Raw genomic sequence first — 26,590 nt, forward strand, 5'->3', positions numbered from 1 at the left:
CACACTATTTTGCAGCTGAAAAAGGAGAACTGACAGCCTCTCGTTTCAAATGTGATGAATTAGGCCCAGAGAAGCAAAGGAACTCACCTCAAGTCCCATAGCCAAAGTGACACCCAGTTTTGAGTCCCACCAGATTGTTTTCTCTACTGTTCCACGTTGCCTCTGCATCATTGAGCCATTTATTTCTTTGTTTGTTGGTCTGTTCACAAGAACGTTTGGTGCCAGACACTGTGCCAAGGCCTCGGGATACAGTGATGAACATGACAGTCCTCATCCTCGAGGACATTATAGTGTAGGGGACACAAATTCATCCACTTGTGTCACAGATGAACCCCCAGCGTCTGATGTAGGTCACACTGTGTCATCCCATGACCTTGCTCCGTTTTCATGGCAAGCAGGGGATAGTAATAATACTTTAAAGGACATTTGTGACAAGCCTGAAAGGGCTCCAAGATGTAAGAGTTTTCCCTCCATTCACGCAGAGAAAACACTTGAAGGAGGCAGTGGAGACCTATTCTGAGTAAACCACACTAAGCAAAAGCTTTAAGGAGAGGAAAAGAAGAATGAACTAACTCTTCAGTTAATTTACTTTACAAACCCCTCAGTATGGACTCTGAATGTCTGGACCATAGCATGTGCCATGATTTGGCACTTGCCGGGGCTCACAAGCATTCTCTGAGGTTCTAAGAGGTGAAATGCCACAGAAACATTTGGACTTTGGAAAGACAAATATTCCTCATATTCATGAGAGGACTGGTAGTAAAAAAATAAAGTCATTAGATCAGCACAGATCTTCCTAAGGATAATAGTAGAACACTTCATAAAGTTTGAGCGACAAATATAAAAATCCCCCATGGCTCACTTTTTATTTCTTATGCATTCCCTTTCAATCATATGGGTGAATATTCACATTGTGTAATGTGTAATTTTATAATTTTGTTTTTGCAATTAAAATGACCTTTATTTTTTAAATTTTTTAAAAAGATTTTATTTATTTGACAGACAGCCAGCAAGAGAGGGAACACAAGCGGGGGAGGGGGAGAGGAAGAAGCAGGCTCCCAGTGGAGGAGCCTGATGTGGGATTCGATCCCAGAACGCCGGACCACGCCCTGAGCTGAAGGCAGACGCTTAACAACTACGCCACCCAGGCGCCCCTAAAATGACCTTTAAACTACTTTTCCATGGTACATATGTCATCAGAAATTGTTATTTTAGTGACTGCATAATATTCCATTCAGTAATTCTACCGTGTTTTGCTTAAATTTATTATTAGTCAAGTTATTTTTTTTAAGATTTTTATGTATTTATTCAACAAAGATAGAGACAGCCAGCGAGAGAGGGAACGCAAGCAGGGGGAGTGGGAGAGGAAGAAGCAGGCTCATAGCGGAGGAGCCTGATGTGGGACTCGATCCCACAACACCAGGATCACGCCCTGAGCCGAAGGCAGACGCTTAACCGCTGTGCCACCCAGGCGCCCCTGTTATTAGTCAAGTTATTAAACAAGATGCTCCTTGGACTTTACTGAGAAGAATTGTGAACGCTTAGAGTTTTCACAATAAAATCTCGTACTTACTTATAAAGCCACGTTCAAAGGATCCCTTAGTGAGACAATATATGCTAATGCAGTTATAGGGTTTCAACCTCCCCAACAGCAAGATGCTTTCTAAGTATCTTTGGTTTAAAGCAATTATGCAGAATTGGTACACACTGTGGGCTCAGTTAACCCAGAAATTAAAGAGAACTCTGTTGGCAGCACTGACCTTTCTTGAAATGGGTCAGGAGTGTAGACACTATTTTTATTGGTACCTGACTGCTAAGGTTCCCAGTTTAAAAAAAAATGATCTGATCCCTAAGAACCCAAGGACTAAGTTGTATACTGCCCCTCCAAACTGTGGTTGCCATCCTACTTCTTAGGGAGGCAATGGAACATGGGTCAATTTAGTTTTTTAGGTCTTTGGGGAAAGGTTACAAATAAGGAAACAGACATTTTGTGCTAGACAAAAGTAGCTACCACTTCTGCTGTCGTTAGATGTTTTAAATAAAGGTTAGGTCCTTTTTGAAGTCTGAGTCTGTATGAAATTTTTTTCCTGCTTGTTATTTTTGTTCTCCTTTGATGACCCAATAAAATGAGTTGTGTATTTATATGACCTTGGGTAATGACTTCAACTTCTTTGGATTTTGAGTTTTTCCATTTTCTACCTAGGAATGATTACATCTGGCTTACCTGTCTCATGAGGTTGCTATGAGACCCAAATGAGATGTAAACTGTAAAAACTTCTGACAAGTGCAAGGTGGATGCTATTATTAATCATTGGTAATGGCGATGAGCGGAAAGTCCCCAGATAGCATCAGCAGACGGTGCTATACTCTGTGGGTGTGTCGGACTAAGATATGATAAAGTGCAGCCAGTTAACCCCAGTGATTTGTTCTCCAACGTGAACCTGGCCAAGTCCTTCCACTATCTGCCTTACTTGTAGAAAGCGTGCTCCCATGCATGTGGGTAAGACTAGGCAAGGTGTTTCGAGCTCACAAGACGAAGGTCATGCATAGACTCAGTCAGGAAGAATCTCCCTGATGTTTTTGTGTGCTGCAGTGACGAATTATAGCAAGAGCCATGGGTAAACAATCATTTCCGGGAAGAAGAGAAAGTGTCATCAAAGATGCAGGGCAAGTCTGTGGCTAGAGGACCATGTTCCCTATTTATTTGAAAACTCGAGCCTGCTTTAAATTGTGTCCAGGTTGTGTGGTCAAGTTCTGCCCGCAGGGAGTAAGCCACACGACTCCGCCTAATGAGAGCGGACGGCACGTGACCGAGCGGACCGCTGACCCGAGTGCGCGCACCGCCACGACTGCGCGCGAACACTGCAGAGTGAGCTCTTCCTGAAATTCGCCTTTTAAAGGGGAAATTAGATCGTTTTCATTTGTTTCGATTAGGTGTTGAGGTGTAATTATCATTTTTTTTTTCCTGCTGAGGTCATTTCAGCGCTATCTCCGCAAACGGTTATCAGGATATTCCGAGACAGTTCTGCACTCGAGGTGTTAGAATATGAATCTCCCGGGCCGCCTGGGTGGCTCAGTTGGTTAAGCGTCTGCCTTCAGTTCAGGTCGTGATCCCAGGGTCCTGGGATCCAGTCCCGCGCTGGGCGGGAGCCTGCTTCTCCCTCTGCCTGCTCCTCCCCTTGCTTTGCGTGCTCACCCTCTCTCTCTACCCCTCTCTGACCAAAAAAAAAAAAAAAAAAAAGAATGTGAATCTCCCCCGTATAAAGACATACATAGTTGTCCTGGGCAGAGAGGAAATAATTGATTGTGTTATTTTTCTCCTGGCCTACTCTGCCCAGGTATGTCTAAGGCACCTAGAGTGACTGACGAGCTCTTTCAGCCCATGGAAAGCATGTTCAATGAACACAGCTTCCACAGAGTATCTTCATGGTATTCAGAAAGAAGCAAATATTCCCTCCTCCCTTATCAGGACTTTGATGACACCATCCTTTTTGGAAGAGATAGGAGTGGGGGGGTCATCTTTATTTTTTTAAGGCTTTGAAAAAGATTTAAAGGAAACGGGATCATTTATGCTAAAGAAAAGAAGGCTGCCACACAAAAGATATAGCCCATAGGGGCGCCTGGGTGCCTCAGTTGTTGGGCGTCTGCCTTTGGTTCGGGGTGTGATCCCAGAGTCCTGGGATCGAGCCCCTTGTCGGGATCCCTGCTCTGCTGGGAGCCTGCTTCTTCCTCTCCCACTCCTCGTTTGTGTTCCCTCTCTCGCTGGCTGTCTCTCTGTCAAATGAATAAATAAAATCTTAAAAAAAAAAAAAAAGAAGATATAGTCCATATATACACTGAGCATCAAAAAAGAGAAAATGAGATTCAACCAGGGTCGCAACTGAAGATTTATGTCCAGACAATGATGAGTGCTTCTGAAGCAAGTGGAGGTTGCCCTCAGTGGATAGAGTTCTAGTTGTTTGAAATGACGTCCAATGAACCTGCCCAAAGTATTTCCTTAGCCCCATACCTTTTGGTAGAGCTTCATCATAGTACTATTTTTATGCATCACTTTAAGTACAAGGGTTCATTTGTGTTAAGTGGGTGAGCAGTTGGCAGAAGGGACATTTCCTAACCTGATAGGGAGGGAACAAGTTCATTGGGACCCTAGGCATTCAAGAGTTAATGGTCTTCTACTGTATCTCTTTCTTTTATGCAATTTGTTTTTTCTCAAAATCTAGCCTGTAAACTCCTTGCAACAGAATTACCTGAACAGCTTTTTAAATGCAGATTCCTGGGCAGCCCCAAACCTGCGAAATTGGAATCTCTGGGGCAATATCAAGAATTGCATTTTTAACAAACACATAGGTGATTCTGATGTTTGAGAATGGCTCCCCTTATGTTGGGTAGAGGAATGGCTCTCAAGGTTTGCCCCTAGACCTAAAGAATCAGCAGGGCCTGGGAGCTTATTAGAAATGCAAATTCCTGGGGCGCCTGGGTGGCTCAGTCGTTAAGCATCTGCCTTCGGCTCAGGGTGTGATCCCAGAGTCCTGGGATCGGGCTGCTTCTTCCTCTCCCACTCCCCCTGCCTGTGTTCCCTCTCTCGCTGGCTGTCTCTCTCTCTCTCTCTGTCAAATAAATAAATAAAATCTTTAAAAAAAAAAAAAAAAAGAAAGAAAGAAAGGCAGATTCCTGAGGGGCGCCTGGGTGCCTCAGTCGTTAAGTGTCTGCCTTTGGCTCAGGTCATGATCCCAGGGTCCTGGGGTCAAGCCCCACATCAGGCTCCCTGCTCAGCAGGAAGCCTGCTTCTCCCTCTTCCACTCCCTCTGCTGGGGTTCCCTCTCTCACTGTGTATCTCTCTGTCCAATAAATAAATAAAATCTTTAAAAAAAAGAAATGCAAATTCTTGGACCTCACCCTATACCTTACTGAATCTGAAAATTCTGGGGGTGAGGCTCAGCATTCTGTTTTAGCAAACCTTCCAGGTGATTCTGATGCTCACCAAAGTCTGAGAAACATTGGCGTAAGCAGGTCAATTTCCTTCAGTACCTCTACAACAGTAAGAAAGAGACTCACTAGGAGAGAATCTGATTCATTTGCAACACTTGGGTTTTATCTGTAACCAAGAAATCTTGGTTGAGACACAACTTTAAAAGGAGATTTAATCTGGGGGCACCTGGGTTGCACAGTCAGTTAAGTGTCCGACTCTTTGTTTTGGCTCATGTCGTGATCTCAGGGTCATGAGATCAAGCCCCACCTCAGGCTCCACCTGAGCGCTCCGCGTGGAGTCTGCTTAAGACTCTCTCTCCCTCTCTCTGTCCTTCTGCCTCTTCCCCCCACGCATGGGTTTGGGTACGCTCTCTCTCTTTCTCTCTCAAATAAACACATATTTTTTTTTTAAGGAAATTTAATCTAGCTCTCCCTGTAGTGTTTAAAACCCTTCCCTCCCTCAATCCCTCCCTCCTGCCTTTCTTCCCTCTCTCCCTCTGTCTCCTTCGCTCTCTCCCTCTCCTTCTTCCCCCACCTCTCTCTCTCTCTCTCTCTCTTCCTTTCTTTCTTTCTTATGTGTCAGGCACTGGGCTAGGGATTGAGGATACAGTAGTGAATGCAAACTATAGATCCTTGGCCTCTTGGAACTTACACTCTCAGGGAAAGGCATATTTCAAATGATTACACTAATAACTCTGCAATTATAATTCTTGTAAGTGCTATGGCAAGGAGGCATATGATGTCAAGAGAGCGCATCATAGAGGGACTTGAGCAAATCTGTACACCTTCTACAAGGCAACTCAGCCCAGATGGAGCACTTCCTCTTGAGGGGAAGTTTGACATCCTATTGGAGCCTATTTCACTCTCAGGTGTATGTAAGTGCTAGATATCCATTCCCTGTTTGAGTCAGAATCTGCCACAGCGTGCTTTGGACCTCGCCATCCTGACTCTAGTATGTGAATCTTCACAGAACAGCTGCAGGCCTCTTTTACATTGCAGATCTTTACATAGGTGAAGACTTCTTAACTCGCGGTGTTTTCTTTTCAAGGCTGGGAGATTCCTCATTTATTTGGTCCTCTTCAGAAGTACACCACTTTATAAAAAAGTTTTGTAAAATATTCTGCTTCTAAGCATGAACTAAGAGTGTGTGATGGTAATTTCCTAAGAATGGACCTCAGAATCCATCTGTGACTATCCTTGTCCTGTTCCACGTTCCCACGGCCCAACCTCACCTGCTTCACGTACGGCTGTATCACATCCCTGACATGTACTGGGCTCACAGTTAAGTGAAACCCTGGGACTATCCATCTTACCTTTTTTAAATTATTGAAAATGTGTTAAGGGCAGGACCCTAGAGATTTTCCTCTAGGATGTCAGCCTTTTAGCCAGCATCCATCATTGGGGTTGTTTATTCGGGTATGTTTATTTGCGTTATCAACCAATCTAAATTTCTTCCATGTGTCAGTCAAAAGCATGTAAAACTTTAATAGTTGCCTTGCTAAAATCTAGATACAGGATGTCTCCAACAGCCTCCTAATCTGCCAATCTAGTACGTCTGTGTGAAGGAAATGGGTTAGTCTGTCTTCACTTGTCCTAGTAATCACCATTTCCTTTTGTCTGTTGACAAAGTCTTTTAATATTTATTGACAATCAAGAATTCATGAGATGCACTACTTTTAGTCAAATGAGGCATGCACCTCTTTCTATGTGGTTAAAAATTTCTATCAAAACAATATCTTCCCTAGAACACCTTTCTTCCATCCATGTGAGAAGTCCTTCATATCCTTTGTGTGAGTCTCACATCTTCATATTTTCACCTACAGCAACATCATTGTAACTCATCCTCGGGTCCCTGGATCTCCATGGAGTGCACATTTTTCCTTGGTTTATTCCTCTTCTCTTCTCAGTAGGTCTGTATCCACTAACACAAGTAATATTTAGTCAGTAGATGAATATTTTAGTCTAGAAGTTTACAAAATACAATTCAGGGACTTTTAAGTAATCCTGGGGCTAGTGCTTATAAGAGTTATCATATATAATATGGCAGTAAAGAGTTGCTTAGGTTGGTTATGAATGCATTTTTTAAATAAAACCCAAACTTTTATTACCATTTCATGAGAATGGACTCCATTCATTTTTAATTCCAGTGAGGAGTTTTGTTTTGCTTTCAATAATGTCACATTCTGTCTGGCCCTCAGTTTCCTCCCTTATTAAATGACTAGTTTGGACTACATGATTTTTTAAAAATTTTATTTATTTACTTGAGAGAGAGAGAGCACGAGTAGGGGGGGAAGGACAGAGAGAGGGAGAAGCAGACTCCCCACTGAACAGGGAGCCTGATGTGGGGTTCTATCCCAGGATCCTGAGATCATGGCCTGAGCTGAAGGCAGACACTTAACCTGAGCCACCAGGCGCCCGTATATAATTCTAAACTTTGAGAAGGAAAGGAAATTTAAAATAATTTAAAAATTAAACCACGGTACACACACACACACACACACACACACGCAAACATACACACATGTACATGTGCTTACATGTCAGACTGGGCAGACAATTAGCCAACTGCACGAGCCGGGCTCCCCACCTCTCTATTATTTCTTATAAGAACATGTGAATCTACAATTACCTCAAAATAAAAAGTTCAAAAAAATTAAACCAAAGAGTGTTATAACAGGACTTTGGAAGTAAGTAGGCCTGACTTGACTGCATATTAGCTTAACCAAATTCTCAAGCCTTTCTGAAGTCAGTTTCTTTGTCAGCCTTGAAGTGGGAATATTAATTCCTACCTAATGGGATTGCTGGAAGGGTTATATGAGATAGTGCGTGTCAACATCTTACACGGTTCGTACTTACATTGACAGTTTTCAATAAACGTTGGTTACTTTCGCGCTTCTTCTCCTTTGTTGTAGAGAAGAAACTAGGGCAAACAGCCTTGCTGCAGCTCTCCCAGAAAAGACGACATAAGACCTGAAGCTGAAGACAATTTAGAACTAAGTATACATTAGTGAGATGAACCCCCATAGCAGTGTAGTGAGTAATGCTATTACATAACTTTTACAAATCACCAGGCGGATCAGCTAACATGGCTTGGCGCAGTGAACCGAGAAAATAAAATAACAACGCCGCTTCCAAACCCAGCCTGAGTCAGGGAGTCCCAACACAGCAGCCAGAGTCAAAATCCAGAATGACTGCATAGGCCTTGGAGCTTTGGCGTTTCAATTGACTCAGACATGCTATAAATCTGTGCAAGTGGAAAAAAACCAAAGCTGGCCCCTGGATAACTGTTCCCCCAAGGGACCTAGAGAAGCTTTCTTTTCCTTGCAGAATCCTTAATCACGTCTCCCTAATATGAGTTTTCCATGCAACTGAACAGGTGAGAAATAGGGAGAGACTAAGGAGAACAGACATGTCTTGGTCCTGAGGATGTGATTGTTGAATGAATGGCCATGATGTGTCTCCCACATGTCTTCTAAAATGTTTACGATTTCCCAGGGATCTGTCTTTGCCCCCGATCTGATGAATGTTTCAATCAGTGAGTTGGATGGAAACAACAAAAGGCAAGCCCACCAAATTTTTTAATGATACAGAGGTGAAAGGGAGTTTGGAAACAGAATTATAATTTTAAAATGATTTTGGCCAGCTCTGGGGCACTGAGTTGATCACAGTAACTTGTAATTTATTAGGGGTAGCATTAAAACCTGTACTTCAAAATCAAAAGCAGAACTACAGGTTAGGAAAGGATTAAATTGACAAGGGATTTTATACGAAAAAATTGTGGGGATTTTATTTGCCTGTAAGAAAGGTGTGAGTCAACGATGTGATGTGTTTGCGTTAAAAAAAAAAAAAGGTAGGGACCAGAAAAAGGAAAGTAATCTTTTTACTTTACATGATTTGCAAGTTGGAAAATATTCAGTGGGTTGTATTCAGTGTAGGGGCCAAATTTAAGAAAGATATTGATTAAATGGAATTGGTGACTGAGGGAAGGAAGGAAAAAGGAGGGCTAAATTTATAAGCTCCCCAGAACGATATTGTTTAAAGAATGGTTGAAGGAAAATAAGGATATTCGGCTATTTTTTTAGAGTTAGCATATAGAGGAGGAGTAAACTTGTCTATTTTGCTCTGAAAAACAGAAATGAGATTAATGAGAGTTCATGGAAACAGACTTTGGCTCAATAAAAGGAAAATTTTTCAAATAATTAGAGCAGTTCCGTGACTATTTCATAAATTGTGAGCTTTCTGTCCCTGGAAATATTCCAGCTAAGGCCAGATGAGCGTCTGGGATTCTGAAGGCTTCCAGCGTGGAACGAGAGCTCAGGGTAGGTGAGCTTTAAGACCACTTCCAGCTCCCATAGTCTAGGATTTAAGTAAGCGTGAATGCCAAGGCCACTCCTGACATGCCAGAGCTACTTTTTCAACTCTTGGCTCTGATTCTGACCAGCTGTGTGACCTTCAGCTAAGAAATTAACCATTTTTTTCTTTCAGTTTCCTTCTCCACCAAATGAGGGATCTGGATTTAATGATGTCTAAGTTCTCGCCAGCACATCTGTCTCCTTGAGCCTCCTCATAACGATAACATGTTGGGAAAGCACAGTTGGAGCTGATAACCTGCCATTTTTCTAAGTCGACCTACAAGGAGAAGGCTTAACAACCAAAAGCCGTGGTTGATTCTGGGGACCGCTGGACCAAACTCTCAGCGGCTTGTCGGCAGGAGGGTGGGTGACTGTGATCCTGGAATTCGTTCTCATGAGATCTATGGCAGGAAGTTGATCAAATAACTGATAATCCGGTTTCTCTCAAGCACCTGTACATTCTGGCTGAGTTCAGCAACGCCTCTGCAAACAACTTAGAAGAAATGAAGGTCATATTACCATTGCAATACAGTTCTATCTTTTACAAAGCAAGCCTTTGTTCTTTGTTTTCTAAATGATCCAGCAGTTGCTGTTGAGCTTGGCTTACGATCATAAAAACTAATATCCATAAAATGGATTTTATACGGCAGATGCTGTTCTTAAAAGTTTTGTATAAGAATTTACTTAATCAGTTTATAACCTGAAAATCTAATGATGAATCGGTAGATTAGATCCTTTTTTCCCCTATGGAAAAGGAATAGTTAAAATCCAGTTTAAATCATCCTAATGGTAGAGAGTCGAGAATTCAGATCCCTGCCCTCATTCTTTTAGGCTTTCTTGCTGATGTTCAATTACTGTAATTTCCTGTGTGGTTCATCTGATTGCTAACTCTTTTCTTCTCTGCCTATATGAAGGTGCCTCCTCCACCACTACTACATTCCAGGTCTTCTTTATCCTCTTGGACTTCTCTCTCTCTCCCACATCATTGTCTCCAAATCCCATTTCTTCTGTTATTTTTTTTTTCAAAGATTTTTGGAAACACACATAGGGGGACTGCCATAGTTTGCTTTGATATAGTTATAGAAGGTATGAGTAGGATTTCAAACACCTCCTCCAGTTGCTGAGGTTAGTGGGGGAAGAAATAAGTAAATTTATGCTTTTTGTAAGGACGTGAAGAATTTAAAACCTTATTCCCAGGCTTGCGGGGCTGGCAGTACTCACTCCATCCAAGTACCACATTTTCTTCCATCTCTTTGTTTCCGAAGGTTGGAAATGAAAACAGCTGTTAAAAATAAGAGCACATGAGTCAATCTTGAATCTCAATGTATAATTACAGTTTCCATCTCTGTTGGTAAAGCCCCTCCCAGTGTACTGAGCCCCGTATCACAGCCCCCTTGTTGTCAATTTTATACCAAGACTTTAATTTATGTTTTCCAAACCTCTAAGATTAAACACTAAATCATTTGCCAAGCCAGAAAAAATAACAAGGAAGAAAATGCTTCAGTTTAAAAACTTGATTCTCAGACATGCTCTTTTTCTGATTTAGATCTTGAACAGATCTCTATGTCGATATTAGAAATGTCAGTTACGGTTCCACATTTTTGAAGGTGGAGATTCGGGGCTTTGTGGTATCCTCACTGTGAAGAATGTTGCTTGAACTCTATAGAGGCTATGCCTTGAATCATATTTTCCCTTTTCCAGGCTCCTGAGGCTTATGACCTCGGAAACCAGTCTTAAAAGAGTCACCTGCACGGGCGCCTGGGTGTCTCAGGCAGTTAAGTATCTGCCTGTGGCTCAGGTCATAATTCTGGGGACCTGGAATTGAGTCCTGCATCGGGCTCTCTGCTCATCGGGGAGCCTGCTTCTCCCTCTTCCTCTGCCTGCCATTCTGCCTACTTGTGCTCTCTCTCTCTCTCTCAAATAAATAAAATCTTAAAAAAAAAAAAAAAGAGGGGTGCCTGGGTGGCACAGGGGTTAAGCGTCTGCCTTCGGCTCAGGGCGTGATCCCGGCGTTATGGGATCGAGCCCCACATCAGGCTCCTCCGCTGAGAGCCTGCTTCTTCCTCTCCCACTCCCCCTGCTTGTGTTCCCTCTCTCGCTGGCTGTCTCTATCTCTGTCGAATAAATAAATAAAATCTTTAAAAAAAAAAAAAGAGTCATCTACAGCCTATTGATTGTCACCTTCCAGAGATTGGTCCTTTTTCCATTCTGCCCAGTCGCCCATATCAACCACTCATTCCTTGACTGAGTAATTCCATTGTCTAAAGCTCTGAAGGTCCCTAGTGAATCAGCAGCCTTCAACTGGCCAATCTAATTTGCCCTATAAATACAGATCATATGCTATTAGCAAGAGAACTTCATGTCCTACAGGAGGAGGAGAAGGAGACAAGAGACTTGGTGCTTTCAGTCACTTCCTTTAGCCTTATCTCCCCTTTCTAAGACTTGATTACTTTGTTGTTAGATTAGATTATTTCTATGATTCATTTCCCTGCAAAGATTTTTATAATTCTGTAATCATTGTATCCTCTAAGAGCTAGCTTTGTGCGTTGAGAATTGCCTTGGTCAGTTTGGGCTGCTATAACAAAAATACCATAGTCTTGAAAGTTCAAGATCGGAGCACTGGCAGGTCCAGGGTCTGGTGAGAGATAGAAGGTGGGGAGGATCTCTTCTTATAAGGACACTAATCCCACTATGATAAGGGCTGTAATCCCATCATACCTTCCTCACCTGATTACCTCCCAAAGGCTCTCTCCAAATATTATCATACTGGGGATTAGAGTTTCAACATATGAATTCTGGGGGACACAAATATTCAGTCCAAAGCGGAAACGAAGACGTTTGTATGCACAGTGTGATTTGTGGGATTCTGGGAAGGCTATTGAGCCTCTGCTCCCCCAACCACACTTAAAATCCTGCCATTAGATATTTCCTGTCAGATATAACACCTTTTAAAATCTAATATGTTTGGCAACGGAAAGAGCCCAGATGAATGGATAAAGAAGATGGAATATTACTCAGCCATCAAAAAAGAGAAATCTTACGATTTGCAAAGACATGGATGGAACTAGAGGGTATTATGCGAAGTGAAATAAGTCAATCAGAGAAAGAATTATCATACAATTTCACTCACATGTGGAAATTAGAGCATCATAAGGGAAGGGAGAGAAAAATAAAGTAGGATTAAATCAGAGGGAGACTACTGTTAGAGACTCTTGATCATAGGAAACAAACCGAGAGTTGCTGGAGGGGATGGGGTGGGGGGATGGAGTAACTGGGTGTTGAACATAAAGGAGGCACGTGATGTGATGAGCACTGGGAGCTATGTAAAACTGATGAATCCCTGAACTCTACCTCTGAAACTAATAATACATTATATGTTAATTAATTGAATTAAAATAAAATAAAATAATGAAAAAATAAAATCTAATCCGTTTGCAAGGCAAACCTAGAAAACTAATATGTGAGGTAGTGTAGCATGGCGCTGGGATAATGTGGTGTCGTCTGACTGGAATCAGACTGTCTGAGTTCACACCCTTACTAGCTGTATGACCTTGGGCAGTTAATTAATCTTTCTGGGCTTTTGGAGCATCTATATAATCAAGATGATAATAACACTCACCTCAGAGGTTCCTGTGAGATTTCAGTGAAATATGTAACATGCTTAGAAGAACAGTATCTTGCTATATAATTGTTAGCCACTATCATCCTTTATTTGCATAAATCAGCATATATAATGTTGATGTCCTTTTGACAGAAAGTTGGTATCAAGTCACAAAGAAATCGGAGTTTTGTTCAGGGAACGGGGAGGGGATTCCGTGGATACCCGAAGCCCTGTGAAGGAATGGTCTGCCATAGTGAGGTGCTACGGTTGGAGGCATAAAGCCACTAGGTGCCTCCATGCCCCAGGGAAGCATTTACAGGAAAGATAAAGGGAGATGGATCTGCTTCTCATCCTAGCCAGTCCGCCCAGTAACTGATAGATTGAATCCACTGCTATGGGGAGCAAGGAGTGTGATTCACATCTGCACATGAACTTTGAATTCGGCACCGGCTTAATTTTTCTGTGTCTCATAATTCTCTCCCTTGTAATAGTCAGGTAATGTTAGGTCCCTTGAAGAACCATGGTAAAATGTAGAAGTATTCTTCTCTGCTAAGTGTCCTTGCTTCTTTCTCCTAGATTACATGAAGCAGACGACATTTGAAGCCCAAGCGTTTTTAGAAGCTGTGCAGTTCTTCCGGCAGGAGAAGGGACACTATGGCTCATGGGAAATGATCACTGGGGATGAAGTCCAGGTAACACGGGCTCAGAATTTTGGGCCCTTCTCTCTGTCTGCGTGTGGGAGATCATAGTCATAATTAAAAAAATCAAACAAAAAAAAGTTGCAAGAATGGAAGATGTGGTTCCAAAGGCCATTTCTCTCATTGTCTAGAAGCATTTGGTCCACAAGCTGTTGGGCACCCTCTCTAAGCACCTCCAGACCGGGCAGTAAACAGGGCAGCTTGAAACACTGCAGCCGCAATGGGGAGAGCTGCTTCTGCTTTCTACTCAAAGCATGATTCTTGCAACCGGCCTCATGCTTCCGGACCATAAGAAAACATGAACAGTGAGGCCTAGTGCAAAGTGTGTGGTAGGGTCTTAGGTCAGTGGACTTGGGTTAAATCTTGCCAAGTTATTGGACCTCTTTTCATCTCAGGTTAGTCCTCTGAGAAAGAGAGTAATGATAACGTTTACCTTGCAGGGTTCTGAGCATTAAGTGAGATGTTGTTGGAAAACTATTTGGCATGCGCTTGTCTTTATTTATTGAATGATCTATAAACAAAGTCAAGGAAACACATTTTAAAAGCAGTAGGCAGTTTTCTGTGCATTTTATTTGCCTCTTCTAGTTTTCTATCCCCCCTGGCCTGATATAATTTCCCATGACTTTGATTAAATGCTAGTCATGGGCTGAGTACCTCCACTGGCTTGGTACCAGGGACATTGTTACAAATCTCCAAGGAAACTGTGTCCATGAGAACACCAATCACATGGCTGATTCAGCCAGGAAGAGGAGGCTGGGTATGGCATTATTTAATTAGAGACACACAGGGTCCAACAATGCTGTTCTTTAATTTCCCCTCATCTCCCCGAGTGCCTCTTTTGGGGGGCCAGTGGAATTTGTTATTAGGAGACAATATTTGGAAGAGACCAGATGGGGCCTTGCCTTCGTATGGTCATTAAACATCTAAAGCCGAAAACATTTGCTCACGGTGTTGGGGCTGTTCTTCATTGTTTAACCATATGACTCAGAAGCTCCTTTCCCCCCCTGCCTTTGGAGGATTCTAAACTCATTTATTTCTTACCCTGAGACTTATTCCAGCACTCCAGCCAAGTCTTGGTTCTGATATTTGGGGGAAGCACATCCATTTATCAATCCGAGAGGATTAAGGACTAACTGTATTTATGCCAAAAAGAAAAATGAAAGCAAAAGAGGAGGCTGAACCATTTGATGCTAATTAGCCTGCCATGTAAACCAACATATTTAGTAGATACACCAGTATTAAAATGCCTTTGTGTGATGCTTTTTAATGTTCAAATCCTAATTCTGTGTGTTCGTCTTACTGATCTCGTGAGGTTACTAGTATTTACATTTTGTAAATGAGAAAACCGAAGGAGGCATATAGCAGTTAAGTGACTTGTTCTGTTGTCACTCAACAACTATTGAGCCACTATATGCCAGGCACCATGCTGGGTGCTGTTGATCCAGAGACGGGCAGGACAAGATGGTCCCTGCCCTGTGCAGCTGATAGCTTCATGGTCACGTGCTAAGTGGACAAATGGCAAAGGAAACGATGGCTTCCAATTCCTGGTCCAGTGAAAGATCAACACCAACAATGGGACTCTACCAAGTTCAACATTTATTTAACTCCTCAAATTTACCTATGCTACTTGTGTAATCTTTTCTTTCATTTGAAATCTCATGGCGGCTCACATGCCTTCATGATGCCATTGAAAGCAGGTGCTTAATGAATCCTTTCTTTGTGTTGAGTGTCATGTTTCTGTTGTTGACCTTCTGCCTTTTGCTTTGGGTTGATATGTGTGAAGTGCTAGAAGCTGCAAGAGAACTAAATGACTCATCCCTTGCTATCGCGGTGAGCAAGACATATCTAGAAACATCCAGAGAACAAGGCAGCTTTAGAAGTGTGTGTGGGTAAGCTTATGTGGGTCTGCACATATATGGACATCATAAAGCGTTAGCACCGAGCAGTGATAGGCAGGTGCTAATTCTGCAGTATAAAAAATACCATAAGTGAGAAAGCAGAACAAAACAAAACAAAAACAGAGAAGAGATCAATAAAAGCTGGAGTTATCAAGTGACCCAGGAAGAAGTTTTGCTCCCCCAGGAATCTGCATCTCTATGTGGGAATCAGACTTCTAAAACATGAGCACTAGAAGGGCATTTCAAGGATTGTCTGTCCAACACCCTCCAGGTGAGAGAAAGAACGGTCAGAGAGATTGGCTGACGTCAGTCTGGGATGGAAGCGCATTTTGAGCTATGTCTGGCTCTGCTTAGAGAAGCTGGTGAAAGAAAATGGAAGGAAGTGAGCTCCAAACCCCCCCCCCCCCGGTCTGGGGCCCAGGGAGGCTGTGCTTCCCTGTACCCTCACGCATGGAGCTGAAGCAGCGTCTCTCCTAACACCCACAGGAAAAAGAGATCAGGGGTCCAAAAAAGCTACCATGTAGTTAAAGAAAATGGCACGACATAACTGAGTTTGAGATTATGACATCTTTGTTTAAAGCACTACATTTATTTGCACTTTTTTTCATATCTACTAAGAATTTGATCATTTTGTCCTAACGCCCTCTACCTCAGGGCCTGGTATTCAGAAGATGCTCAGCATTGCTACATTATTATCTTCATAGCAATGACTCGCATAGCAAGTCTGGTGGGCCCTCATGGTAGGGGTTATTTTACGGGCAAGTGTCCAAGCAGAGAAAACATCTTAGGATAATTTGCCTACAGACGATTAAGGTGAAAATATTTGTTATACTAGTAAAAACTTCAACATAGTTCCTACTTGTCTATAAAAATGTATCAGATGAGGTCATGAAGAAAGCAGCTTGCAAAATGTAAAGTATTTATAGTTATTTGGTATATTTATTATGTATTATGGTAACATTTATGTTAAATATATATTTATTATTTTATAAGTATTATTATAAATTTAAATTTGCCTTTAAATCAGATGAGCTGAGAAAGTAGCTCGTAATACCCACTGAACTGGTAGTTTCAAGACAAGAAAACTGTCCATATTTTAGGCTTTCTCCATACATTTCAGAGTTGTCTTTTGTCTAATGACCTTGAATGTGACCCCTTTAAATGATTCTTTCACCCATGGCCACTCAGTAGCATAAAAGGCACAAGGTCAACAGCCTGGTCAGACCATAGGGCCAGTCTCAGGAAGAAGGGCAGTCTCTCTGGGCCTCACATCTTCCCCACAGCATCAGCATCTGGAAGGTAGCACATGGTTCGGCCTTCAGGCACTAAGCCTGAGTTTGTTGATTTTGACCAACCTAAAGGCATATTTGGTTTCTTATATGTGTGACGGAATTTTAAAATCTATATCCGAGCAGTTAAATTTACACACGTACACACGCACCCTTTTTTTTTTTTAAACAGAAGTGGTATTTTTGGGGCCCTTATGGTGAAGCTCAGTAGATCTTGTTCTGAGGAGAGAAGGTTGAGGAACCCCTTCTTTGGTATGGTTTATTTATTTGACTAGCTACTTTCCCTGGAATAGCCTCAGGGCTTTGGACCCTGCTCGTGAAGAACTGACCCAGGTAGGGAATCTCAGAGAGGACCCTGGGCAGGTGAGGGGGTGGCACAAGGTTGGGGGGTGGGCTGAAGTTTGGAGGAAGAGGGTTACTCAGTGTTGGGATGGACACAGTTGGGCCCCAGCATTTCGAGGCTCTGCCTGCCCTGTGGTGTTGCCAAGCCCTGCACCCTTGCAGCCCACTCTTACTCCCCTTCTTTTTTTCCCCCCAGACATATTTCTTTTTTGATTCCCTAAATTATAAAATAGAACCCAATTTCTTGGAACATTGTATGGGAAAGACTAAAAGAAAACTGTAAGCCTACCCAAATGGAATCTTTTTTTTCTTTTGGCCTTTGTAACATTTTCATCTTTTCAAACCCCTTTCATGCTTATATTCAGACTCAAGCTAATATCAGCAAAGGGGTGAATTAGGCAATTATTATGACCCTGAATTTAACACTTTCAGCTAAGATAATATTTCCCATTGATTTTAAGTTCTGCCTTCAGACTCCTTATCCTCCTAGCTCATTCTCCCCATGCTGCACTTCCATCATCTCGGGCAGATGGGTTCCAACTAAGGACTTACTCCATTGAGCAGCATGGGGGAAGGCCCATGGATTATTAATTACCTACTTCAATCTAATTGTTGGACCTGCTAATCTCCATGGAGCTTGCATGTATCACATCCCTCTCAAATTCCTCAAAAATTCTGGTTCACGTCTTGACTGCTCCCAGAGAATGGTTAAGAATGAAAAACCTCCCCACACATGAATTACCAGAACTTGTGGAAATTCTATCCCCATTATAACCTTCGTCACACCACAGTTTTACATCGCAGGTGACAGGAGCCCCACTCCCTGCACTGACCTGAGCGGCCTTCTCTCCCAGGGACCCACAGGCACAGGGGGATGGGACGGCTCACGCACCTCCGCCCTGGGAGTGTTCCTGGACAGTTCAGCTCAAGTGTCCCACCCTGCTGTGACAAAGCCCTTGACAGAGCCATCTCCTGAGCTCATGAGTATTTCCACTAGCATGAGGCTGACCGATGACCTCAGGAAAAAAATCTTCTGTAATTCCCAAAGCCTAATTTGAATTTTTATGAGAAGCAGGTCAATTACTTTGTGCAAATATTATTTGAAATTCATAGAACAGATGTCAAATGATTCTCCATTTCCAAAATTACTCTTTTTCTTTTGTAAAACTTGCGTTGCAGCCTGATACTGAAAACTGAGCTGTAAGCCCAAAAAGATTCATAGTAAAACTGAATCTGGAAAACAAATCTGCTCCAATTCGGGGGGAGGTGGCTAGTTAAAGAAGGAGAAGTTGATGTTACATGGAGCATGGTAATATGTGGACATAGAGAACATGCTCAGATTTAAAAAAAAAAAAAAAAACATTTTCATGGAGCCAAGCAAAATTTTAGGAGTGACTTGGGAGCAAATTTTTTTTTAAGCGTTCTGAAGACTTTAGGTCCCCTCACCCGTGTTCTGCTCATCCCATGAATGTCCAATTGTTCCGAGTATCTGTTACTCCCTTCTTTCTCTAAACATTAAAGAGGATAGAGGTGGGGTTCAGGGCACAGCAGGAACAAAGAGCATGAGGACACATAGATCCCAAGGGAACTTGAGGGGGCACAGTGGTCTCAGAGGACACAGACAAGGCCTCAAGCCACCAAAACCAAGCCTGATCCCCTGTCACAAGGTTGCCAAAGGATGCCCTTACCCATAATTAAAATTTTGCCTTTTATCCTAAATGCACTAGATTCTTCTCATTTGAAAAAGTGTGAATTTGAGGAATTTGTCCTTTCCCATGATGAATCGTCAACAGACATTACTGTTCTTTGCAGATATCCAAAAACGTTTACCCTCCAAGATTGTGTTTAGTTGAGATTTCTGTAGCCTCAGAACCAGAGTCAAACTATCAGTCTAACAGATTTTATGTAGCCCGGGACAGTCTTACGTTGCCAGCGTCGGCACTGCCCGTCGGGACGACTTCAGTTGGGCTGATGCTCAAATTCAGCAATCACTGCCTAACTGACCCTGGGGCTGTCTTCCTCTCCCTAGATCCTGAGCAACCTGGTGATGGAGGACCTCCTGCCGACCCTTCAGACAGACCTTCTGCCCAAAATGAAAGGGAAGAAGAACGACAGAAAGAGGGCCTGGCTCGGTGTAAGCCATGAGTTTGCTACGCAACTGTGCTACTCAGAATGAGCCTCCCTTTCCCTTCTTTTTTTAGGGCAGTTTTTTTCTTTTTCTTCTTCTTTGTCTTCTTCTTCTTTTTTTTTTTTTTAATAATTCCTTCCCTGGGTGGAGAACTGCCTACCTTGAGTCTGCTCAGTCTCACTTACGTGAGGACTAATCCAAACAGACTCAAACCTTGAAAGAAAAATGAGAGTGTGGCTGCAGTTGTGTTTACGTAGAGAATCTGTGATTAGCCCTCCCCCCTCTCCTGGACTCCGGCCGGCGCTCGCCCGAGACAGAGCCCGATTTCTGTGCTGTTCTCTGTTGCAGCTCCTTGAGGAGGCCTACAACCTGGTTCGGCACCAAGTTTCAGAAGGATTAAGTGCCTTGAAGGAGGAGTGTCGAGCCCTGACGAAGGGCCTGGAGGGAACCATCCGTTCAGACATGGATCAGATCATGAACTCAAAGAACTTTTTAATTGGAAAGATCAAAGGTCAGTGGAGACAATCCATGTTTCTACAGCTGAATTACCTGTGTGTAGGGTCCACCATATAGTCAGAATTCATGATTTCAGAGGAAAACTAAACTGACGCAATTGGGAAGAGGTGATAAGAGGTGTAATGGGAGTGTGCAAGTAAGGGCCTGGACCTTCCCAAGGAGACTTCAGGGACACACGCTAGAGCAGAGTTTGCTTCTTGCCTGTGGTGGTGCCTGTGTATTGTGATACCGCTCGCACCTCCCCTCTTGTAGCACTTCTTGCACTCATTGTATTGGCTTCTACGCACGCCTCTCTGCTGTGAGCTAAGAACAGGACCACGTGGCCCGTCTCACTCAGGCACACCCATGGCCTCGCACTATGCCTGGTATATGCAGACTCTCGACGAATACTTGAATGGGTGAATAAATGGATTTTCTTTTCACAAGAAGAAAATCAGCTTAGAGTTGATAAATCTAGATTCTAGTCACAAGCGCAACACTGGCCGGGCAGGTGTATTTGGCAAGGTCACTTGACTTCTATGTGCCTTACTGTCCTCCTCTGTCATCAGGAGGGCCCTGAGGGTGAGGTCTGCCAACTCCGGCCCCTGACCCGAATCGGGCCCACCCCCTATTTCTGTAAATAACATTTCACCGGAAGACAGCCCACTCATTTATGTATCGTCTGTGGCTGCGTTCATGCTTCAAGGGCAGAGTTGAATAATTGGAACTGAGACCCCTGGACCACAAATTCGCGAATGTTCACTATCTGGCCATTGACAGAAAAATGTTTGCCTGTGCTCTCACGAGAGGCCTGAGATGGCCTTTAAGGAATTCTACAGGATAAAATGGTAAGGTTAAAATGTTAATATTAATTCCTACATCTCAACAAGCCCAGCGCACCGAATGTCATTTCAGAGAAGCGTGCTGGCTCCACTGAGATTGTTTATCCGCAGTCTTCTTATATTGTGAGTTTTCAGATTCTTCACTCACTTGCTCATTTGCTTGCTCATTCATTAAAAAAAATGGACTAAGTGCTTCCTGAGCAAGGTGCTGGAGCTTTGGCAGTGAACAGGGGACCCCGTTCCTGTCGCCAAGAGACTTAGAACCTGACAAGGGTTGTCTGCGTGGTGGATTATCCTCTGCCCTTCAGGCCCCGTTCACACTGCAGCCCAGCTCGCCTCTGAGCCCTTCCAGCCAGTTCTGCAGGAGAGTAGAGAGGAGGCATGACCACGGCAAGGACGTGCATGTCTGTGTCCGTGCATGTCTGTTCACGAGATGACTTCTGGGCGCGTATAAATTAACCGCAGCGTTGTGTGTTTACTGTTATCCATGTCTCTTTCCTCCGTTAGCACAAATGATCTAGAATTGACTATATGGAAGGACTGTATACAACCTAAAACTGCTAGCACCCAACTCCTGAGCCCACGTTGCAGGGAGCGGGGCCTCACTGTGGCCTTTCTCCTTGGCCAAATTCAACCAGTTTCTCTCTTTCTCTCTTGCTTAGTCTCTCTGGCTCCAGTATATCCCACAAAAGATGGAAAAATATTCTGCCCTGGACTAGTCTTTGTTTCATAAAAGGAACTTCAAAAGGAAGTCACGATTAAGTCTTTTTAAAAGGGACTATCAGAAACACATTTTAACCAAGCCTCTGGTTCTCCACCTTTAAAACAGTAAAGTACAGTAGAGCCTTGAACAACATGGGTTTGAACTGCATAAGACCACTGACAGGTGGGTTTTTTTTTTTTTTTGATACAGTCCAGTACTGTAAATATATTTTCTCTTCCTTATGATTTTCTTAGTAACATTTTATTTTCTCTAGCTTATTTTATCGCTAGAATACAGTATATAACACATACAATATACAAATGTGTTTGCCAACTGTTTATGAGTAAGGTTTCCAGTCAACAGTAGGCTATTGTGAGTTTAGTTTTGAGGGAGTCAAAAGTTATACATAGATTTTTCAATGACACAGGGGGTCAGCACCCCTAATTCCGCATTGTTCAAGACTCAACTGTATACTTCAGACTACCTCAATAAAGGGCTTTGGATTTCGAAAGAACTTTGGGAGTATTAAGCAGTGATCTTTCCATTTCCTCCCATATGACTCTTGAGGGTCAAGCAACCAATCTTTAGTCCTGCCCCACAAGTATTTATTCACTCGATAAGCATTTATTCTGCTCCTGCTGAACACAAGGGCTAACAAGGATTCAAAGAAGACAACATGATTTTACAACAAGAGGATATGAAGCATGTTACAGGTTCTGAAACAGCAGGAAAGAAATGGGAAAGGTGCCACAGGAGATGCAGGAGTAGAGGACACTGTGGTTCCCAGCCGGGAACCATTTCAGCTTCAAAAACACCATGGGGTCCTTAAAACAATAGTGTTGTTCTCATGTCAGTTGCTGAGAAAAAGGATGATGACAACAGGTGGACAAGGGCTCACAATCAGTGAGTGCTTCCAGAATGTCACCTGCGTTTCCAAGCATCTGGACACAGTAAGCCCGCGTCATCGTCGCCCAAACCCCAGAAGTCATTCCTCCCATGATCTCCACCTCCCAGATAAGAACACCGAGGCAGAGATTAAGTAACTTGGCCAGATTCCAAAACTGAGTCATGCTCCAAACCCCTCTAATCCCAACTCTTTCTGTCTTTGTCCCTCTGCTCGATGGCTTCTTCACAGCTGCCCCAACTTCTGGATGGTTTAGGAGTCTGTGGGTCACCGAACAGTATTCATTACTATGGCGTCTCTACGTGCCTGGAAGTCAGCAGAGCGTATCTGTGTGGGGTGTCGAACGAATTCCACCCAGAAGGGAAGCACCAGCAGACAGCCCGCAGCTCAGGGAGCTGGGTAGTGGTTCCAAGGGCATTAGGCTGTCCGAGTGGGTGAAGTATGTACTGGGTCTTGAACAGGTGAGTGGGATGTTCACAAGCAGAGATGGAGGCAGGAAGGCCCACGTGAAAGGAACACTGAATAAAGGCGCAGCGAGGAGGCTGCAGCCCATGCCAGCACACCGACATCATCGGGGAGCAGGGTCTCCACGCCCCTGCCGGTGTCCATTTCCTCCCCTCTCAGTAGGTGAAACCTGCCAGCCGCCACTAAATCTTTATTCCATATTACCTGTGTTCATGATTATTCTGAAATTTCAGTTAGGTGCTTTCCAAATAGTTCTTCTCTCCAAGTTAATTGATAAATAATTCATTTATTCTCCTGACACACAATTTTGCATTTTGGTATCAAGCAAGTCATTTTTTAGAAGTCCTAGATCGTTTCATATTTAAATCATACAATCAAAAGGGTTTTTTCCCCTAGCAGTTCTGTGACCTCTTTAATATTTTATATACCAAATATTTGTGCATTATTCATAATGTGAATAGACACCTCAGATTCTCGAGTAAGGGGCAGTCTGATCCTCCATACCTGTGAAATATTTCTGCAAACCGAAATAAGAACGTGCCCATTCATCTCACTGTAAGCACGTTATTTGCCAATAAAAGAGTAAGAAATACACTTGAAGCGTAGTCCTCGATCCACAAATTAGGGTGTGACCTTGGGCAAGCCCTCGGACATCTCCAGGCCTCTGATTTTCCATGTATAAAATGGAAGGATTGGATACCCAGGTAGGCTTGTCCTTCCTTTCTCGGTTCTGTGATACTGTGCCAAGGGCCGTGTGACTTACCAGTACCACAAAGCTAGCCTTTCAGGGTACAGAGCAAGCTCTGCCTTTTCCAGCTCAGCCTTCCCTCACTAGATCTGCTTTCAAACCTGGCTAATCAAGACCTTCACCTTAAACATTTGCTGCAACATGGACGGCACTGGAGGAGATAATGCTAAGTGAAATAAGTCCAGCAGAGAAAGACAATTATCATATGATTTCTCTCATCTATGGAACATAAGAATTAGGATGATCAGTAGGGGAAGAAAGGGATAAAGAAAGAGGGGGTAATCAGAAGGGGGAATGAAACATGAGAGACTATGGACTCTGAGAAACAAACTGAGGGCTTCAGAGGGGAGGGGGGGGTGGGGGAATGGGATAGACCGGTGATGGGTAGTAAGGAGGGCACGTATTGCATGGTGCACTGGGTGTTATACGCAACTAATGAAGCATCGAACTTTACATCGAATCCGGGGATGTACTGTATGGTGACTAACACAATATAATAAAAAATCATTTAAAAAAAAAAAAGAAAAAAAACCTTCACCTTAGCACTTTAAAAAATGCAGATTTCCACATCCTATCCAGACTTCCTGAATGAGCATTTTTACTATGCTCTTACTCTTTTATTTTTTTTTTAAGATTTTATTTATTTATTTGACAGAGAGCGACAGTAAAAGCAGGGGGAGTGGGAGAGGGAGAAGCAGGCTTCCCCGCTGAGCAGGGAGCCCAATGCAGGGCAGACACTTAACGACTGAGCCATCCAGGCGCCCCGGTGCTCTTCCTCTTTTAAATGAAAGGGCAAGATTTGCCTCCAGGAAGTGTGGTTACATTTTTTTCATCCCTCTTTATGATTTTTCTGTGCCCTCTATATTTTTGTCACTGTGCATGTTTTCCGTGATGAGTGGGGGAAAAAAATAGCCTTTTTAAAAAAATTAGGGATGAGAGTGGGAAGTGGGGTGGTATTTGTTTTGAATGGAATTTGTTTCTGTTCGCCCAAGAAAAGTCTGTGTTTGAGTTTTTAAAGCGTCTGTTGAGGAGGGGAGAGGGGAATTGAATTATATGAGCTGATTAACTCTTAGAGAAATTAATTAAAACTTAATAAATTGTTATATACAAATATTGAATCATGTTGTACAGCTGAAACTAATATAATGTTATACATCAGTTATACCTCAATTTAGAAATTTGGCGAATTGTGTTTTTTAGAAGACAAATTACGCACATGTAACGGTGATGTTAATAGTAAATAGGTGAATCACCAGCATTTTCTGTTTTCCGTTAGGCATTGCATGATCATAGGGACCACACAGAAAAATGCACTTCATCCCAGGGCAGAGAAAAGCTTGGGGAGGGGAGGGATGGTTTGTCCCAATTCTGGAAACATCTAGTTGTTTTCCATTCTGGTGAATGCTGGCACGGGACTCTCTGTGCTGGTCTGTCTTGCCCGTCTGAGCTTGCCTGGGCTGTTAAATGGCTCTCTGGTTACTGCCCACCTGTGGCCTGGCTCCAGGGACTTTGAACCCAATTTTGCCCACAATAAGTGATGGTTTTCTACTTATTTCCTATCTCAGCCATTGTGGCCCAGCCAGCAGAGAAAAGCTGTGCAGAGAGTGTGCAACCATTCTTGGCCTCCATTCTGGAGGAGCTGATGGGGCCGGTGAGCTCAGGATTCAGTGAAGTCCGCTCGCTCTTTGAAAAAGAAGTGGATGAACTTAGCCAGAACTTTCAGACCACCAAAGACAACGTCCAGCTTAAGGAGGTAAGATATGGAGCCAAGGAACTGAGTGTGAATGGCCAGCCTGGGGCTGCCTTTTCCTTGGGCCTTTATTTGCATTTGTGCCTTCTTTCCTTTCCTTTCTTCCTCCTCCCCCACCCCACCTCCCTTCTATCCATTCACCATCTATTTCTTTCAGACAGCCAGCAACCCCACTTATCTGTCCATTCACCTGATTTCCTTTATTAATGGTTTTCAAGTTGCAAAAATAGTAATGTTCTTGTGCAAACGAAACAATATATATAGAGACAAAATATATATGTGGGCAAAATTGATCACCCATGATGTAGGAAAGACATTAGGGTACAAAGCGTCAAGAAAGAATTCTTGAGATTCTTTGGTGGAAAAAGGTGGTTTTATTAAAGCATGGGGACAGGACCCATGGGCAGAAAGAACTGCACCGGGGTCATGAGGAGTGGCCCATTACACACTTTCAAGTTGGGACGGGGTTAGGGATAGTGTAAGTCTCAGGAATTTTGGAAGCCAGGTTTCCAGGACCTCAAGGGGGCTAGCTGTTGTTAGGAAAAGGTCATTTACTACTGTCTAATAAAACCTGAGTCTTGAGACCTCAGATGTATATCGGTGGGCCATATGCTTGAGGGATGATTGCCAACATGTATCTTGGGGGGTAGAGATAAAGGAAGTTTCCAAAGGAATTTTTATATGTTAAAGTAGACTTACAGGATCCTGGGGGTCAGGCTTAGATTGCCTTTCGCCCTCAGCAAATTATCAACATTGAGTCCCTAGAGGAATGTCACTGTGCCTGTTTCAAGGACTTGTCAATGGGCTGTAGGTAGTAAGGAAATTTAATAATTTTTAATAATTTTTCTTCTGCTTTGGCTTCCCACATCAACCCATACCTGTCCCAACTGCTAGGCTACCTCCACTCCCAACTCCCTGAACTAATACAAATGACTTAGAATGTGTTTTCACATACTTGTTTCTTGTTCGTACAAAGATAGAAGCATATATCCTCATCGATATAAATTTTGTTTGATTTGTTTCCAAAAATATAGACTCATGTTAAAAATGTTTTTCCAAGTGTGGTCCCTGGACTGGCAGTGTCATCACCTGGCCGTTAAAAACACAAATTCTCAGGCCCCCAGCCAACAATCTCCTGAATCAGAGACGCTGTGGGTAGGGCCCAGCATTCTGCTTCACAAGGCCTCCCGAGGATGTGAGGTACCCTGAAGTTCAGTAATCACTCACGTAACGGGGCAGCTTGGTTTACACTTGACACATCACTATCAGTCCATGGATAAAACCAGATGCCTGCCCTTTTTTTCCCTTTCTTATTTATGTATGCATACATGTACATACACAAGATACATTTTATAACTATTTTGAAGTTTCTTTTTGCAACCTTTTTTAAAACTCGCCTTTACTCTC

At 43.0% G+C, this 26,590-nt stretch overlaps 1 protein-coding gene and 1 long non-coding RNA gene across 2 annotated transcripts in view; both read left to right on the forward strand.

Moving 5' to 3' along the window:
* Positions 1 to 26,590, forward strand: part of NIBAN1 (niban apoptosis regulator 1) — a 143,550-nt gene that overhangs the window by 100,476 nt on the left and 16,484 nt on the right. Inside the window, exons 6-9 of the mRNA XM_057314944.1 lie at positions 13,498 to 13,613; positions 19,178 to 19,282; positions 19,625 to 19,787; positions 24,999 to 25,186. Coding sequence (XP_057170927.1) covers positions 13,498 to 13,613; positions 19,178 to 19,282; positions 19,625 to 19,787; positions 24,999 to 25,186 — 572 coding nt within the window. The remainder of the gene's footprint in view (positions 1 to 13,497; positions 13,614 to 19,177; positions 19,283 to 19,624; positions 19,788 to 24,998; positions 25,187 to 26,590) is intronic.
* LOC130544215 (uncharacterized) lies at positions 4,678 to 11,269 on the forward strand. The gene is made up of 2 exons (XR_008960327.1): positions 4,678 to 9,287; positions 9,454 to 11,269. It is a non-coding gene; the product is annotated as an uncharacterized LOC130544215 (long non-coding RNA).

This window comes from Ursus arctos, unplaced genomic scaffold (assembly GCF_023065955.2).
Source record: "Ursus arctos isolate Adak ecotype North America unplaced genomic scaffold, UrsArc2.0 scaffold_2, whole genome shotgun sequence".
NCBI classification, from domain to species: Eukaryota; Metazoa; Chordata; class Mammalia; order Carnivora; family Ursidae; genus Ursus; species Ursus arctos.